General features: G+C 42.3%; 1 protein-coding gene across 4 annotated transcripts in view; it reads left to right on the top strand.

The window, feature by feature from the left end:
- CEP162 (centrosomal protein 162) overlaps positions 1-18,594 on the top strand; it is a 209,935-nt gene that overhangs the window by 83,459 nt on the left and 107,882 nt on the right. For all 4 annotated transcript variants that reach the window (XM_033939253.1, XM_033939254.1, XM_033939255.1 and 1 more), the window contains 3 exons: positions 1,660-1,848; positions 7,538-7,619; positions 9,559-9,832. In XM_033939253.1, the coding sequence (XP_033795144.1) occupies positions 1,660-1,848; positions 7,538-7,619; positions 9,559-9,832 (545 nt within the window). The remainder of the gene's footprint in view (positions 1-1,659; positions 1,849-7,537; positions 7,620-9,558; positions 9,833-18,594) is intronic.

The following is an 18,594-nucleotide window of genomic DNA, read 5'->3' as shown; positions in this document are numbered from 1 at the left end:
CCAGTACTAATGTCTTGAAAATAATATGTGAGTGCACAGGTAGCCTGTGGAATTTCTTCAACCAAGATGTAATGTGTTCGAACTTTCTTACACCACAAATTAACCTTGCAGCAGCGTTTTGAATCATCTGCAAGGCTTTACACTGTACTGTTGTAATCCTTAAATAAAGAGCATTACAATTGTCCAGTTTTGATATGACTATCATCTTTACTGCTATACAAAAATCATATACCAATATCATCAGTTTCAATCGTCTTTAACAATCGCAACTGGAAAAAAGCAGACTTTACTATGGACAAAACTTGATCCTTCACGCTAAGGATGCAATCCGCCAGACTTCTAGAATTTTCAGCTTTCCTGGTATCAATAAGATCTGGTTACAAACCTCAATCTCTCTGGGCCATTGAACTTAAGATGTTGCGTCATTTGTGTGAGGTTTTGAATCCTGCCAAGTTTTAAACAGTAGTTCGGGCCTTTATTTGTTTTTATTATTTAATTATTGTAACAAGACTTTTTCTTGGACTGCCTCAGAAATCTTTACGTGCCTTTCAGTTTGTGCACAATGTAACCGCATGCCTGATAGGTAACATTTTCCCACTTTTATGTATTATACCTGTCTTAGTTCATTGGCTTGCTTATTGAATTTAGGATTTACGGTATTTTCAGATTCTTACTTTGGTATGAAGAGGCCCCGTTTTGCATTTCCTCTCATTACATTCTGCAAATAGAGGTTTGCTTGAGGTGCCTTCTTTCACATATATTTACCATAACTTGATATCTGGCAAGAGTCTTTTTAACATTCAGGACTGATCCTTTGGATTGTTCTTCCAGACACAGTTCATTTTGTACCAGGAAGTTACTTAAAGCACATTTGTTTCCAGCAAGCATATTACTGATAAAATGTATTTGAGCTAGGCTTGCTTTTCTGAAAAAGACTCTGAGATTGTTTATAGCTATTATGTTTTTTGTTTTTTAATTTTTTATTCATTTTTCATACAACAACAACTGTAACAGAGAAAATGCATGTAGTCTTTAATTTTTCAATTTGTGTTTTGTATCTTTTCATTACTTTTTATTCTTTATTTTTTTTAAAGTTGCATTTTCAATTAAAGCTTGTAATTTGATTAATCACATGATTAAAGCCCCAAAATAATTATATTTGAGTCTTACTATTACTACTTATCATTTCTATAGCACTGTTAGACATATGCAGCGCTATCTATTAAACATGTAAGAGACAACCCCTGCTCAATAGAGCTTACAATCTAATTAAAACAGACAATCGGGACAAATAAGAGGGAATTTCTCAAAGAGGGAATGATAAAGCAGATATGGACCCATCGCAGGCCTCTCCCCAGGACTACCTTAAGCCCTGCTGGTCCAGTGGTGAGCCAGGGCAAGAGCGATCCTCCTATGCTCCTGCCCCATGCAATCTCACTACTCAAAATGGCTGATGCAGATTCCCACAGTAAGCTCTCGAGACTGCTGAAAGTTCAGTTTATATCGGAGTCAACCTTTTTTCACCCCTTTTTTTTTTGGGGGGGGGGGGAAGGTTACCTCAGTTTTTATTCAAGTATATAGGGTAGTTGCCTTTTTTAAGTTGCTGCAAATAAAAATGAATATTGTTCTTTGTCTTGTAATCATTTAAATTCCCATTAGGTATTTCACATGGGCAGACAAACAGTGACGTTGAAGCCTTGTATCAGGCTTATCATCACATCAATCAGTCCTTGGAGGAGACAAATCAGGAAAAACTAAGTTTTAATGCAGTGGAAGAGTCTAATTTGGTTCAAGATATTCTAAACTCAACTGAAACATGTGGAAAAGTTATCACCACTGCTGAATCCGGTAAGCCTCTTTTGCTATCCTTTCAACACAATGGGAATTAGGAAGAATTATACAAGAGGGTTTGAGAATTTATCTAGGGCAAAATAATTCCCCCAAAATTTAACAGAGTGGAGTGAATAGGTAACGTATGAACATTTACACCACCTGTATGGCAGTTCAATGACACTGGTCTTGCCTGTAATTCGGTGAGTCTTTCCCTCTATCTTCTTGCACGGTATCCTCTGGGTATACCGGTTCCCAAACCATTGGCTCTCTCTCTCTCGGTTGACTGTTGGCTTTTCCCTTCTTCCTAGTTTAAAAACTTCTCAACTTCTCTCTTGATGTTGCTTTCAAGTAGCCTCGTTCCGTCTCTGCTGAGGTGGAGTCCGTCCTTCCTGTATAGCTTGCTCTTCCCCCAGAACGTCGTCCAGTTGCGCACAAAGTGGAATCCTTCCTCACACCAGCGCCGCATCCACATGTTGACTGCTTGCAGCTCCATCTGCCTCTTCTCATCAGCCCTGGGTACCGACAGGATCTCCGAGAATGCTATCCTCTGCGTTCTGGTCTACCAATAATGTGCAGTCTCCACTGACCTTCCACAAAGGATCTGACCTGTACAGCAAATCACACTAGTAGTGCAGGGGTACAGCTTTCAAAATAATTCAGATTTGTCTGGATAGGAGCATGGTGCTTTTGAGTCAAGCAAACAACTAGTGCATAAGTTTCAAGTGTTGAAGTTTCCAGGAGTACAAACAAGGAATCCATTATGCATAAAAATAAGCTAGGGAACCACAGGATATATAAGGGATTGAGAGACTGCTGTGCCATGATTCAGCAAGGGGAAACTTACAAATAGAATAGATGTCTTAGGATCTGTAATAAGAGCCAAAACTTGGATGATTGGATTTTACCACAAATGGGTAGGAAATAACCTTGGGGCAGTTGTACAAAATCAAGTTGAGAATGAACAAAGTAGAGCCAATAATTGTTGAATGGCATGTAATACAGAAGAGTACGGTTCTGAAAATAAAGGTTGGGCAAAGGCACAGTTCAAAGAGCTTGATAGGTTCTCCGAATAGACTTCTAAATATTTACTACAGGTTTGAACTTTACTGGCCGTTATGATGGAAAGTAGTGTTCAAATGTATCTGGAGAAAACAGCAGTGGGGGGAGAACCTATTTTGCCCAATACCCTCAAAATAATCTGAGTATTTGGCCAATGCAGTAAGTTTAATTAAAGCTTCAGTTTCTATAAGTATTGAGTGATTGCATGACCAATCCAGTGCCTCCCAAAATTGTACTTAGTGAACCCCTTTTGCTGAGGTGCTCATTTAGAAACATAGAAACATGACGGCAGATAAAGGCCAAATGGCCCATCCAGTCTGCCCATCCGCAGTAACCATTATCTCTTTCTCTCTCTGGGAGATCCCACGTGCCTATCCCAGGCCCTCTTGAATCCAGCCACAGTCTCTGTCTCCACCACCTCTTCTGGAAGACTTCCACGCATCTACCACCCTTTCCGTAAAAAAGTATTTCCTCAGATTACTCTGGAGCCTATCGCCTCTTAACTTCATCCTATGCCCTCTCATTGCAAAGTTTCTTTTCAAATGAAAGAGACTCGACTCATGCGCATTTACATTATGGAGGTATGTAAACGTCTCTATCATATCTCCCCTCTCCTGCCTTTCCTTCAAAGTATACAGATTGAGATCTTTAAGTCTATCCCCATACGCCCTATGATGACCAAACACCATTTTAGTAGCCTTTCTCTGGACCAACTCCATCCTTTTTATATCTTTTTGAAGGAGCGGCCTCCAGAATTGTACACAATATTCTAAATGAGGTCTCGCCAGAATCTTATATAGAGGCATCAATACCTCCTTTTTCCGTCTGGCCATACCTCTCCCTAATCAACCTACCATCCTTCTAGCTTTCACTGTCACCTTTTCAACCTGTTTGGTCAATGGAGAATCCAGTAGCCAACAAAACATAACCTTGTCCATTCAAACTGTAATTGTTATATAAGAATAGCCATACTGGGTCAGACCAATGGTCCATCTAGCCCAGTATCCTGTTTCCACAGTGGACAATCCAGGTCCACAAGTATCTTGCAAAAACCCCAAATAGTAGCAACATTCCATGCTACTGATCCAGAGCTTCCTCCATGTCTACCTCAATAGTATACTATGGACTTATTCCTCCAGGAACTTGTCATAAGAACATAAGAACAGCATTACTGGATCAGAACAATGGTCCATCTAGCTCAGTATACCGTCTTCATGGACGCCAATCCAGGTCATAAGTACCTGACAAAAACCCAAATAGTAGCAGCATTCATGCCGCCAATCCAGGGCAAGCAGTGGCTTCTCCCATGTCTGTCTCAATAGCAGTTTATGGACTTTTCCTCCAGGAACTTGTCCAAACCTTTTTTTTTAAACCAGCTACATTAAACATTCTTACCACATCCTCTGGCAACGCATTCCAGAGCTTAACTATTCTCTAAGTGAAAAAATATTCCCTCCTATTGGCTTTAAAAGTAACTTCATTGAGTGACTCCTAGCCTTTATAATTTTTTAGTACCCGTTCTCAGGAATTTGTAGACTTCAATCATATCTACCCCCCCCTCAGCCATTTCTTTTCCAAGCTGAAGAGCAGTAACCTCTTTAGTCTTTCCTCATACGAGAGGAGTTCCATCCCCTTTATCATCTTGGTCGCTCTTCTTTGAACCTTTTCTAATTCTGTTATATCTTTTTTGAGATATGGTGACCAAAACTGAACACAATACTCAAGGTGAGGTCGCACCATGGAGCAATACAGAAGAATTATAATATTCTTAGTCTTGTTTACCATCCCTTTTCTAATAATTCCTAGCATCTTATTTGTTTATTTGGCCACCGATGCCACACATTGGGTGGAAGGTTTCATCATATTATCTACACGCCAAACAACAAAAACTCATACAATTAACAAGAACTTCTCACAATATCACACCATCTCTAAATTTGTAAGAGTTTTATGGTTCTGAGCATTTCTTTCATCAAAATATAATTTCTATAATTAGAGCATATGATAAGTATATTTTAAACAATGATTGTGAAAGTTATATTTCTGGTTTTGGTATTAAAAGATATGGGGCTCATAGTTGAAAGAGAAAAACGTCCAAACACCGGCCTAAGTCGGCACTTGGACGAACATTTCTCAAACACGTCCAAGTACCGATAATAAAAACGGGTTTTGGACGTATTTCTAAACGACCTAGGCCTTCATAGTGCTGCTGAACAACCAAAGCTAAATGGGGCTTTTCGGGCGGCGGGAGTTGGGCGGGACATGGGCCGGCTTAGACTTAGTCGTACAGCATGTATAACCGAAAGTTTTACAACAAAGTCTAGACGAAACTTGGACATTGTGACTTAGACCATGTAAAACCCACCAGATAAGCACTGCAAACACATAAAACAGACCCCCACACACTACCCCAGTGATCACCAACCCCCTCCACCCCCATAAAAATTTTAATCATAACTTTAAAATTCCGCCTCCAGACCATCATCACCTGGCCGCCTGGCATAGGAAAGCTTAGTCGTCCAGCACAGAGGCGGCTTAAGTCATCTTGGGGGTGGGTTAGGGACCCATGGAGAGGACAACCCATGCCCATAAGCCCCTGTAATCACTGCATTGATACTTAAAATTGTGCTCTGCCCTATACACACCCAAAACTCTTTTTTACTGGCATATAAGTGGCTCCTGCAGCCATAAGGGCTATTGGGGTGGTAGATAAGTGGGTCTAGGGATTCTGGAGGTGGTTTGGGGGTCTCACCATGACCTATAAGGGAGCTGTAGTGAGGAGAAGACATGGCACCCTTTTTGTGAAGTTCACAGCAGTGCCCTGTAAGGTACCCCAGTATTTAGGTGGCATGTCTGGGTGTGCAGTCCATCACTTTGCAGACCCCTCCCACATCCAACAGGGCTTGTTCTAGGCGTTTTGGACTTGGATGAAAAGTTGGACGGAAATGTGGTATAAAGATGGACGATTTAGTGGCTTGGATGATCAGATCGGCAGGATGAATAATTAGACGATTTTCAAAACGAAAAAAAAGTTGGACGTATCTTTCGAAAATGTGTCTTAAGCTGTTTTTTGTTGTATCCCTAATATTTTTCTGGATATACCTAACCTCTCTCGACTTACCAATGTAATTTAAAAATATTTTCTGTAACATCGCTGTCTGTGTACAGTCTCTTCCTCTATAAACCGCTCTGAACTGTTTGTGGTACTTGCGGTATACAAAAATAAAGTTGTTATTATTATTATTATTTTTTACTTTGGACGACTTGCGAGATGGACGTCCCTTTCGATTATGCCCCTCCACCTGTTCAATTCTACATAAAGAGCCACCTCTTCAGGGGTTTTTGATGCAAAAACTATCTCTTGGTTCTGATTATAATTCTCTCAGGAAAAGTCAGAATTTTTTTGAATTTAAAAATAATTTTACAGATAGGTGTTTAAGCAGAACTTTGTTCCTTATTTATAAATGATCTGAAAATTGGAATGATGAGTGAGGTGATTAAATGTTCAGAGTTGTTAAAATGCATGCAGATTGTGGAAAAATTGCGGGCAGACATTAGGAAATTGGAAGACTGAGCGTCCAAGTGGTAGATGAAATTTAATGTGGATAAATGCAAAGTGATGCACATTGGGAAGAATAACCTGAATCACAGTTACCGGATGCTAGGGGACCACCTTGGAGATTAGCGCCCAAGAAAAGGATCTGGGTGTCATTGTAGACAATACGATGAAACCTTCTGCCCAATGTGTGGCGGCGGTCAGAAAAGCAAACAAGAAGCTAGGAATTATTTAAAAAGGGGATGGTTAACAAGACTAATGCCTCTATGTCGCTCCATGGTGCAACCTCACCTGGAGTATTGTATTCAATTCTGGTCTCCTTATCTCAAGAAAGATATATCGGCACTAGGAAAGGTTCAAAGAAGAGCGACCAAGATAATAAAGGGGATGGAACTCCTCTCGTATGAGGAAAGACTAAAGAGGTTACGGCTCTTTAGCTTGGAAAAGATACAGCTGAAGCGAGATATGATTGAAGTCTACAAAATCCTGAGTGGAGTAGAACGGGGTACCAGTGGATCGATTTTTACTCCGTCAAAAGTTACAAAGACTAGGGGACACTCAATGAAGTTACAGGGGAAATACTTTTAAAACCAATAGAAAGAAATATTTTTTTCACTCAGAGAATAGTTAAGCTCTGGAACGTATTGCCAGAGGTTATGGTAAGAACGGATAGTATAGCTGGTTTTAAGAAGGGTTTGGACAATTTCCTGGAGGAAAAGCCCATAGTCTGTTATTGAGAAAGACATGGGGGAAGCCACTGCTTGCCCTGGATCGGTAGCATGGAATGTTGTTACTCTTTGGGTTTTGGATTGGCCACCATGAGAACGGGCTACTGGGCTTGATGGACCATTGGTCTGACCCAGTAAGGCTATTCTATGTTCTTAAGATAAAGACTGAAATGATTAAGTCTTATGCGAGTCTTCCGCCAATCTTCCTTAAACTATTGTGTTAAAAACTCTGTCCTTCAGTGATAGTCATGTGACTCCATGGAACTTCTGCTATCTTATTATAAACATTAGAGTACACATAATTTTTATCCTTCCCTTAACGTTTGTTTGACTATTGTTTCTGATACGTTTTGTCTTGTAGATTTGCCAACCATAGAGGAACTGATGAAACCTATTGGAAAAGATTCAGCTCATGCCAGAGACTTTGATTTACCTTTCATAAGGTACTGTTTACAGTAAACAATTTGATGTTTAATTTAAGATTTATCCTCTTACAAAAAAGAAAATAAAAACACTACAAAGAGAGGAAAAAACGTAATCCACTATAATAAAACCCATAGCGCGGATGCGCACTTCAAACTCCGTGCGTCTGTGATCCGTGACTCCATGCCACGCATGCGCAGTGCCTCAGCTGATTTCCTGCCCCGATCTCTGACACCGGCTAACTTTCTGTCTTTTGACTACACTGCCGAGATGCCTCTTCTTCTTACTCCTGGACCAGCAGCGGCAGCAGCCGCAGTTTCATCAAGCAGCTGTGGGACATTTGCTAGGCCGGCCCACTTTGATAATGCGAGGCAGGCCGGCCTAGCAAAAGCCCCGAGGCTATCCGGGCTAGTGGATGCTGGACAGGAGGAGCAGGGAAGAGAGAAGGAGTACTACTGGGCAGGGGGGAGGTAAAAGGAAGGGAGAAGGACTACTGCTTTACAGGGGGAGCAGGGAAGGTGTGCTGCTGGACAGGGGAGAGGTAAAAGGAAGGGAGAAGGGCTACTGCTGGACAGGGGGAGCAGGGAATGGGTGCTTCTGGACAGGGCGGAGGTAAAAGGAAGGGAGAAGGGCTACTGCAGGACAGGGGGAGCAGGGAAGGGGTGCTGCTGGACGGGGGGAGAGACAGAAAGATAGAAAGACAGACGGGGCCAGGGAGAGAGACAGAAAGAAAGACAGACAGAAAGGAAGAAAGAAAGGGGGCAGGGAGAGATAAAGACAGACAGAAAGAAAGAGGAAGAAAGAAATGCCTAAGTCTACACATCTATTATAGCACCCGTTAATGTAACGGGCTAAAAAAACTAGTATAAAAATAAACAAGTGAGGAAAGCATGCGGAACATGGCTCATAGAATTATTTCCAACACCTCTGCGTTTAACTGCGAGTGTGAGCTTACATTTTGGGGATGACACTGGAACAACAAGGGATAGGATATTTTCTGGGTTAAACCAGAAGTTGGAGAGCCTTTAGCTACTATCTTGGATGCCATTGGAATTGTTATGGTATATGTGTGTGTACATGTTTGTGTGTCTATGCAAGTGTGTTTTTATGTTGGGGTGTTTTCCACATAAAACCAATAGGTGCTAAGTTTTTACAAGAAACAAATAGGTGCAAGGGTTCATAGAGGAGCTAGCCCCAAATGAGGAAGGACCCTTGAGAAAGCCCTTGTGGGCAAAACGGGTCACATTGGGGCATGCTAGAGACACTGCATTAAAAATGATAAGTAAAAAATTAATGGTGCTGTTTATTAGTTTTTATTTCTGAAAAAATTATACAGAAGTAAGTAAACAAGCTACATTAGAAAAGGAGGCAATAATATGAGCCAAGTCAAAACATCTACATTGGATTTTTTGTATTGATGTAAATGGCTTTATTGCCATCCTATATCGGATCCTGTTGAGTGAGGATTGCTGAATTGTGGTTGATTCCAATTTAGCCTCATCTCTTCATCTTCTATACTTTTTTTAGTGCTTCCATATGTATACGCCCAGTGGGGTGGCTTTTGGTTGGAGAAAGTGAAATTACCATAGTGTTTGTGCTGTGATTATAACTGCTCGGTAGAGTTAGGCAGGCCATTGCCTCTCATTTTTGGATGTTTTTTGTTTTTGTCCCCACTATCATTGATAATTGCCATGGGGGGTCCCTAGAAGCACAAGCTCATAGCTTTTTCTGAAAAGTTGTGTATATTAAAATACCATGTGCAAACAGTTCATGTAACCCTCCAAAGATGCAACTGAGTAGATGCAAATTAAGAGTAAGTGATATTTTACTGACTGTGCTTTATGTAAAGAATCATTATAAATGGTTTATAACGCAAAATTGGTCGTTCCAATTTTTCTGAAATGTGTTAAATAAGTATTAGAGGTTTATTGATAGTATTTGCTATATCTTTCCTTACAGTTCAGTAAAGCAATTAGACAGCAATCCTCCTGAATTTGCTAGCCCTGGGCAACTTAAAGAGGCACAAAATATTTTTGCTCAAAAGCAACAAAGGATTGATCATTTGCAGGAATGCCAAAAGATAGGAGATGGCATAGTACTTGATGCAAATGACAGCAGTGATGGCGGTAAGACAGCTCTGACCTCTAAAGAACCTTGGGCCAAGAAAGCATCAGCAAAGGTTTTGCAGCAGCAGGACACAACCTCGTTGCTTCAGACTCACATACATCAGCAGGTAAGATGTGGTCTAAGTAAAAATCTCATTTATAAGCTGCTGAGAATAGCATGCTTTAAAAAACCTAATTATTCTGAATATGTATGAAAGTAGCCCTTAATTTAGGCCGTTGTTTCAAGGTTGAGGATCTTTGCATAAACTTTGAGATAGTTTAATGATGAAGGCCCCCTTTTATCAAGTTGCGTTAGGGTTTTTTATCGCAGGCCGCTGCAATAAAAGCTTCAACGCTCATAGAATTCCTAGGAGTATCGGAGCTTTTACCACAGTGATTCTTGATTAAAAAAAACTAATGCAGCTTGATAAATAAGGGGGGGGGGGGTAAAAGAGGAGATTTAACCATCTTTTTTTGTTGACGCACAATCAAAAGCTAAAAACAGCATAGAGTATGTTTTTATTATATCTTGCTTTCCATTCAGCTATAAACCAGGCGTAGATGTTGTTTATTTTTTTTTCCCAATTCTTTATTCATTTTTCCATCTTACATCAAGTACACAATATTACATCATTTGAACTTATACACATCACTTGAATTTCTTCTATTATCATCTTAAATATATAAATTTATTCTCTCCACCACCCATCCTTCCCACAAATATTGTAATCAAAAATATCATATAAATATTACATTCATAATTATTGATTAAACCTTTAATATACCTATATACCACCCCTTCCCCATAATTATAAATGTACTTTCAGTGTAAAATGGCATCTAATCATTACAATAAGTTATCAATGGCCCCCAAATCATTTTAAAATTATTATAATTCTAATGCTTGATACATAAAAGTCCTGCAAGCAGCCACAGAGGGAGAGAGGCAAGAGAGAGACTCGGAAGGCAGGGGTTAGGAGAGGAGGAGAGCCAGGAGGGCACAGAGAGAGTGCAGAGCGAGGGGTAGCGGCGAGAGGTAGCTCCGCCCACCCCTCCAATGTCGGACCTCGGAGCTCCGCCTTAAAAGGGGCGGAGCCAACACCGATCGAGTCCAGCTTGCCTGCAAGCAGCCACAGAGGGAGAGAGGCAAGAGAGAGATTCGGAAGGCAGGGGTTAGGAGAGGAGGAGAGCCAGGAGGGCACAGAGAGAGTGCAGAGCGAGGGGTAGCGGCGAGAGGTAGCTCCGCCCACCCCTCCGACATCGGACCTCGGAGCTCCGCCTTAAAAGGGGCGGAGCCAACGCCGATCGAGTCCAGCTTGCCTGCAAGCAGCCACAGAGGGAGAGAGGCAAGAGAGAGACTCGGAAGGCAGGGGTTAGGAGAGGAGGAGAGCCAGGAGGGCACAGAGAGAGTGCAGAGCGAGGGGTAGCGGCGAGAGGTAGCTCCGCCCACCCCTCCAACATCGGACCTCGGAGCTCCGCCTTAAAAGGGGCGGAGCCAACAGCGCGCAGCCGTTCAGCGCGCGACGAAAGCTCGCCTTAGCAAGCTAGCCTTTGCAAAGGAGCCGTTGAAGGAGCCAGGAAACTCGGACACCAGCGGAGTAACACCAACAAACTCACACCAAGCAGGAAGGTAGATACAAATCCTAGACTTTAGCTAGCTACACAGTAGGGCACACTCCCTCACATACCACACACCTAGAGGGGAAACAGAGGAAGAACAGAGTACTCACTGACTCCACCACTGACTCCAACACCATAACATAAGCAAAATCAGAACCGACATAAGCCAGGAGACCCACTACAAGCAGGAAGGTAGCCACAAAACACAATCTTGATCTAGTCACACAGCAGGGCACACACTCCCTCACATACCACACACCCAGAGGGGGAAAAGGCACTCACAGACGCTAACACAGTAACACTAGCGGACTGAGATCAAACAGTAACACTAGCAGACTCACAAAAAGGAAGGTAGAAACCAGGAAGCCAGAAAACATCCAGACGACAGAGACAGAAGGTCCAAAACCAATTTGCCCAAACAACTCAGAAGGGGGACAAGAGATGGATGCCCAGGGAAGCCAGAAGGTGAGCTTTCCAGTCTTCTGCACCGGCTGTAATATGTATGACTATCTCCCTTCGGGGACTAGGGCATACATTTGCAGTCGCTGCATAGCTGGATAGCTTGAAACGGCAAGTTCGGCTACTAGAGGAGACAGTGCTGAATCTAAAAGAATTCCTCACCTATGAAGAGGAAATACGTGAACAGGAGAAGCTTCTAGTCCAGTTCAGTCCAAACGAAGAGGTCAAGGAACTAGAAAGATACATCGAGGAAGCACACCATCAGCATGTGGAGAACAGTACCCGAACAACTCTGGAAGAAGGCCTGGATGAGAGAAGAGAAGACATCCCTGCAAATTCTGGAGAAAAGGAAGCGGAGACAAGGGGCGATCACACACCAGGAGTAAGAGAGAGACTGCAGGAGGACACCCCCCCACCCGAAGAGCAGAAAACGACTTCAGGAGTATCGCAGGAAGAAGAAGATCGGCCCTATACCATGGATGTAGACTTACGACCCCCAAGGAACCACCGAATAAAGAAGATGGGGATCATCGTGGGAGACTCCATCGTACGGCATGTGGACAGCTACACCGCAGGAGGGAGAGAGGATAGAATCGTCACCTGCCTGCCAGGAGCAAGAGTGAAGGATGTGGCCAACAGGATCTCCAGGATCATAGACAGCGCAGGGGGAGAGGACACTGCTGTGCTTATCCACGTGGGAACTAACAATGTGAGCGGACGGAAGTATGACAGGGAAGAAATGAAGGGTCAGCTCCGCTCACTCGGAAGAATACTGAAGATCAGGGAGGTGAAGGTGGCCTTCTCTGAGATCCTCCCGGTACCAAGAGCGGATGGAAGGAGGCAAGGGGAACTGCAAGCGATCAATGCCTGGATGAGATGATGGTGCGAAGAGGAAGGCTTTGACTTCGTGCGCAACTGGACAACATTCTGGAAAAGAAGCAAGTACTACAGGAAGGACGGACTGCACCTCAACGAGGAAGGAGCAAGAGTATTGGCAGGCAACTTCAAGAAGGCCATCGAGAAGGCTTTAAACTAAAGGTCAGAGGAAAGCCGACAGTCGACCACCAGTCGATGGTCCGGGCGACAGGATGTCCCAAAGAAGGAACTATGGACAACTACTCAGACACAGGAGGGGACGACCACAAAGCATTTAAGAGAGACAATACAAGAGCAAGGAAGGATACCGTGAAGGAACCAGGGGAGACTGCTAAGCTTAAGGAGTCTAAGAAAGCAACACAAAGGGAACGCAAATGTATGTATACGAACGCTAGAAGTTTGAGAAACAAAATGGGAGAATTAGAAGCAATAGCAAAGAACGAAGAACTGGAAATCATTGGCATAACAGAAACCTGGTGGAATGACGAAAACAAATGGGATACAGTACTTCAGGGATACAAACTGTACAGAAGAGATAGAGTGGGGCAGAAAGGTGGAGGTGTTGCACTATATGTTCGTGAAGAAATAGAATCTGTGAGAGAGACTATGACAGAAGAGAAAGAGAAGCTGGAATCCCTCTGGATAAAGATTCCCAGACATAACGGAGCTGACACAAAGATTGGCCTTTACTATCGACTGCCAGGACAAATGGAAGAAACAGACGTGGAAATGATAGAGGAAATTAAACACGAATGTAAGACAGGTAATGTCATAATTTTGGGGGATTTCAATTTTCCTGGAATAGACTGGAACCTGGGAATTTCAAATTGTGGCAAGGAGGCAATGTTCCTGGAAGTGCTAGGGGACTGCTTTCTGGAACAATTGGTGGGAGAGCCGACAAGAGGAAACGTCACCTTGGTCTTGGTTCTAAACGGCATTATGGGGCCAGCAAAGGAAGTAGAAGTCACGGTCCCGCTGGGGACGAGCGATCACAACATGATCAATTTCAGACTCGATGTCGGGAAGGGGAAAAGTACCAAAACCTCAACCACAACTTTAAACTTCAAAAGGGGAAGATATGATAGCATGAGAGCCATGGTGAAACAACAGATCAAGAAAAAAGTGGGCAAAGTCAAAATGGTAGAACAGGCATGGTCCCTTCTGAAAAATACTATCACGGAAGCACAAAGCCTCTACATTCCGAGGATATCCAAAGCAAAGAAAACCAAAGGCAAAAGAGAGCCGGCGTGGCTTACTAAAGAGGTGAAGGAAGCCATAAAAGAAAAGAAGGACTCCTTCAAAGCATGGAAACGCACGAAAACAATCGAAACTTGGAACAAACACAAAGGTGATCAGAAGAAGTGTCACAGGGCAGTGAGGGATGCCAAAAAGGACTATGAGGAGAAAATAGCGCAGGAGGCCAAAAACATCAAGCCCTTCTTCAAGTACGTGAAAGGGAGAAAACCCGTAAATGAGGCGGTGGGACCGCTGGACGACCAGGGAAGGAAAGGGTACATCAAGAAAGACAAACAAATCGCAGACAGACTAAATTCATTCTTTGCGTCTGTCTTTACAAAGGAAGACATTGCAACAATTCCAGAAGCAGTGAAAGTGTTCAAAGGAGTAACAGAGGACAGCCTAACCACAGTAGACGTGGACTTGGACCAGATAGACCGCCAGATCGACAAACTCAAAAGCGACAAATCCCCTGGACCGGATGGAATTCATCCGAGAGTCTTGAAAGAGCTAAAAGTGGAAATCGGAGAACTATTCCAAAAACTTGCCAATCTGTCAATCAAAACAGGGCAGATACCAGACGACTGGAAGATAGCGAACGTCACGCCGATATTCAAAAAAGGATCAAGAGGAGTACCGGGCAACTACAGACCTGTGAGTCTCACGTCGGTCCCTGGGAAGATGGTTGAGGCGCTGATCAAGGATAGCATAACCCGGCACCTAGACACACACGACCTGATGAAAGCCAGCCAACATAGATTCAGGAAAGGGAAGTCATGCTTGACGAACCTACTTCAATTTTTTGAGACAGTGAACAGACAAATTGATAATGGAGAACCGGTGGATATTATATACTTGGATTTTCAGAAAGCGTTCGACAAAGTTCCACATGTAAAACTCCTCAGGAAACTGCAGGGCCATGGAATAGAAGGAGATATACTAAGATGGATAGGCAAATGGCTGGAGAACAGAAGGCAGAGAGTGGGCATAAATGGGAAGTTCTCGGACTGGGAAAATGTGACTAGCGGTGTGCCCCAGGGCTCGGTACTTGGGCCCATCTTATTTAATATCTTCATCCATGACCTAGAGGATGGAACATCCAGTGAGATCATCAAGTTTGCAGATGACACAAAACTATGCCGGGCCATCAAATCACAGAAGGACAGTGAAGAACTCCAGAGTGACTTGAGCCGATTGGAGAATTGGGCAGATAAATGGCAGATGAAGTTTAATGTAGAAAAATGCAAAGTGATGCACTTAGGCAGAAAAAATAAGGAACACAAGTATAGTATGTCAGGTGCAACTCTGGGAAAATCTGAACAGGAAAAGGACCTGGGAGTATTAATCGATAGGACACTGAAGCCGTCGGTGCAATGTGCAGCGGCAGCGAAGAACGCGAATAGAATGCTAGGCATGATAAAGAAGGGAATCACGAGTAGATCGGAGAAAGTCATAATGCCGCTTTATAGAGCGATGGTCAGACCACACTTGGAATACTGCGTCCAGCATTGGTCTCCATACCTAAAGAAGGATATCATACTGCTAGAGAGGGTGCAGTGACGAGCAACAAAGCTGGAGAACCTGGATTACGAGGAAAGACTTAAGAGACTGGGGTTGTTCTCCCTTGAGAAAAGGAGACTACGAGGGGATATGATCGAGACATTCAAAATACTGAAAGGAATCATCAAAATAGAGCAGGAAAAAACGTTATTTACAATGTCCAATGTGGCACAGACAAGAGGACATGGGCTGAAGCTAAGGGGGGACAAGTTCAAGACAAATATCAGGAAGTTCTGCTTCACACAACGAGTGGTGGACACCTGGAATGCTCTCCCAGAAGAGGTAATTGCGGAATCCACCATTCTAGGATTTAAGGGTAAGTTAGATGTACATCTCCTTATGAGTGGCATGAAGTGACATGGGTAGGGGTAGGCTAGATGCACTTCTCTTTACGAGAAGCTTGGAGCGATATGGGGACCAAGACTATGCCAGGGTACACCTGGCGGGGCCTCCGCGTGTGCGGATCGCCGGACTTGATGGACCTAGGGTCTGTTCCGGAGATGGCACTTCTTATGTTCTTATGTTTACTCAACCCGATCAAAGGCTTTCTCCGTGTCCAAAGAGACAGAGAAAGCCGGATCATTCATGGCTTTTGTTAAATTTAACATATGAAAAGCCAATCTAGTATTATTAGAGGAATGTCTCTTAGCAAACAAAACCCGTTTGGTGCATATCAATAATAATAGGGAGAGCCTTAGCTAAGCGTAAAGCTAATGTCTTAGCTAAAAGTTTTCCATCAACATTGATTAGCAAGATAGGCCTGTAGTTTGAAATCAAAGTGGGATCTTTGTTTGGCTGTGGCAAAACGATTGTTAATGATTCAGCCATAGTACCTGTAATGCAACCCTTAGTTAGTTGGGACTGATATAAATTTAATAAATGAGGTAATAGGGTAATTTGAAATGATTTATAAAACTCTACTGTGAAACCATCAGCACCTGGAGCGGATCCAACTCTAAGAGATTTCAACGCTGTTTCTAATTCTTTTAGTGATAAAGGCTCTTCCAAACTTCTTTTTATATGTTCAGGAACCTTCGGTCCAATAATTAGATTCAAAAATTCTAAACCATCTTTTTCCCTATTTCTATAAGGCTCAGAAAAATATAGGTCTTTATAAAAATTTACAAATTGACTTAAAATATTTCCAATTTTAGTATGTGTCTCTCCAATCTCATCCTTTATTGCAATAATTTTTGTTCTTCTTTTATTTGCTTTAAGATAATTTGCCAATAATCCTCCCGCCTTATTTGAGCTTCCATAATACAGAGTTTGTTGGGAAAACAAATCTTTCCTTACAAATTTTGAAGATATCTCATTAAATTTACTTTTTGCTTTTAATAAAGCCTGTAGAGTACTTTGCTCCCATTTATCAACTAATTTAGTTTCCAAATGTTTAATTTCTTTTTCCAAATTATAAAATTGTTTTTTAAGTTGTTTTCTAATATACGCCGAATATGAAATAATATTACCTTTCTTGGTAGCCTTAAATGCATCCCATAATGTTTCTATGTTAATATCTTCTGAAGTATTAATTGAAAAAATTCAGTCATTTTTAATTTAAATTCTTCTAGGAAATTTGCATCCGCAATCAATGTATTATCAATTCTCCATACAGATTTGCTATAATCTTGCTCATCAAAATGAAATTCAATCCATACTCCACCATGATCAGATAAAATGGTAGGATCTATGGCAGCTTTTGTCGTAGATGTTGTTTAAAAATACCATGGTGGAAGCCCAGACCAAATGTATTCCTCATATCAGCAAAGATGGAAAGAAGATGCCTTGCCAGACTTTGGCTAAGTGCTTGATACTATATAGACTATTTTTGTTCTCAACTTGTCTTTATTCTTTGATGTAGCCTTACTGTGCCTGGGAACTGGCATTTTATTCTTACCTAATTTATTTCCTACCTGTCTAAATGACCTTTGACGTCCTTGCACCACTAGAAGCAGCAGGACATCCCCATGAAAGCAATAAAATAAATCAAAGTGGGAAGGACGAGATGTTCCAGTCAGGGGTCTTTATTGTCGGTGCCATAAAAACATTCAGCAGCGATCCAACGCTGCGTGCATTTTGGTACTCAGGGTACCTTCCTCAGGAGTCGTGAAATTAAGAAACAAATGGTTGTTTTAAAGGTACGTTATGAAAAAAACGTTGCATCTCTTATAAAGAAGATTTAAACCGGCACTTATTAAAACAGTGCAATGAAATTCTCTGGCTCACTGTTGCAGAGGGCTTTACCGAGTTTGATCCTTGACGTCCTTGCCAATCACTTTTATGGCTTTTCAGATGTGTCTCATATGGCTTTGAGTTTGACCTACTGTATTTTTCTGTCTTCACTAACTCCCTGGATACCCTTAATTACTCCTATGATTGTTCATATCGATCTAGTGCTGATGGCAATCAAATTCTCCTCCAGCCTTGCACAGTGGTTGGGGGGAGATGTTACACTGAGGGAGAAGAAAAGAAAGTGAGAGATATTGGACTCAGAAGGATGGAAGATATGGACCTGGAGATTGAGATGGTGGGGAGAAAAGAGAGAGAGAGATTGGACTTGGGTAGGTGGGAGAGAGGGAAGAGAGAGAAGAGGATAATGGACCTGAAGGTAGAGGGGAGGGAGAGAGATGCTGAAAATAAGAGGGAGTTTTCTTAGGCCCCCCCCATTTTTGGTACAGACCTCCTCCAAAGCTGCAGTACCTGTTCAATGGCTGGTGGGGTAGCCAAATCCCTGCCAGCTGAAAAAATCTGATGCACAAATTTTCCCTTTCTTCCTCATACTGCCTCAAGAACAAGGGAGTGATGTCGCAAAGGAAATCTACTCTGAAGGCATTTAATTTTCGAAAGGGTGACTATGATAAAATGAGGAAAATTGATAAAAAGAAGCTAGAAGGATCAGGTTAGGACTATAAACCAGGCATAGATTTTGTTTAAAAATACCATGGTGGAAGCCCAGACCAGATGTATTCCTCATATCAGCAAAGATGGAAACAAGATACCTTGCTAGACTATTTGGCTAAGTGCTTGATATTGTATAGACTATCCAGAACATTGAGATCTGAGAACCGTTTGTTGCTTGACACATGTAAAAGAGATACAGTGCGTTATGTGAAGACCACTAAATCTTGTTTCTCCATTG

The sequence above is a fragment of the Geotrypetes seraphini genome, chromosome 3, assembly GCF_902459505.1.
Source record: "Geotrypetes seraphini chromosome 3, aGeoSer1.1, whole genome shotgun sequence".
Classification (NCBI taxonomy): domain Eukaryota; kingdom Metazoa; phylum Chordata; class Amphibia; order Gymnophiona; family Dermophiidae; genus Geotrypetes; species Geotrypetes seraphini.
This window is presented reverse-complemented; position numbering and strand designations above follow the sequence as displayed.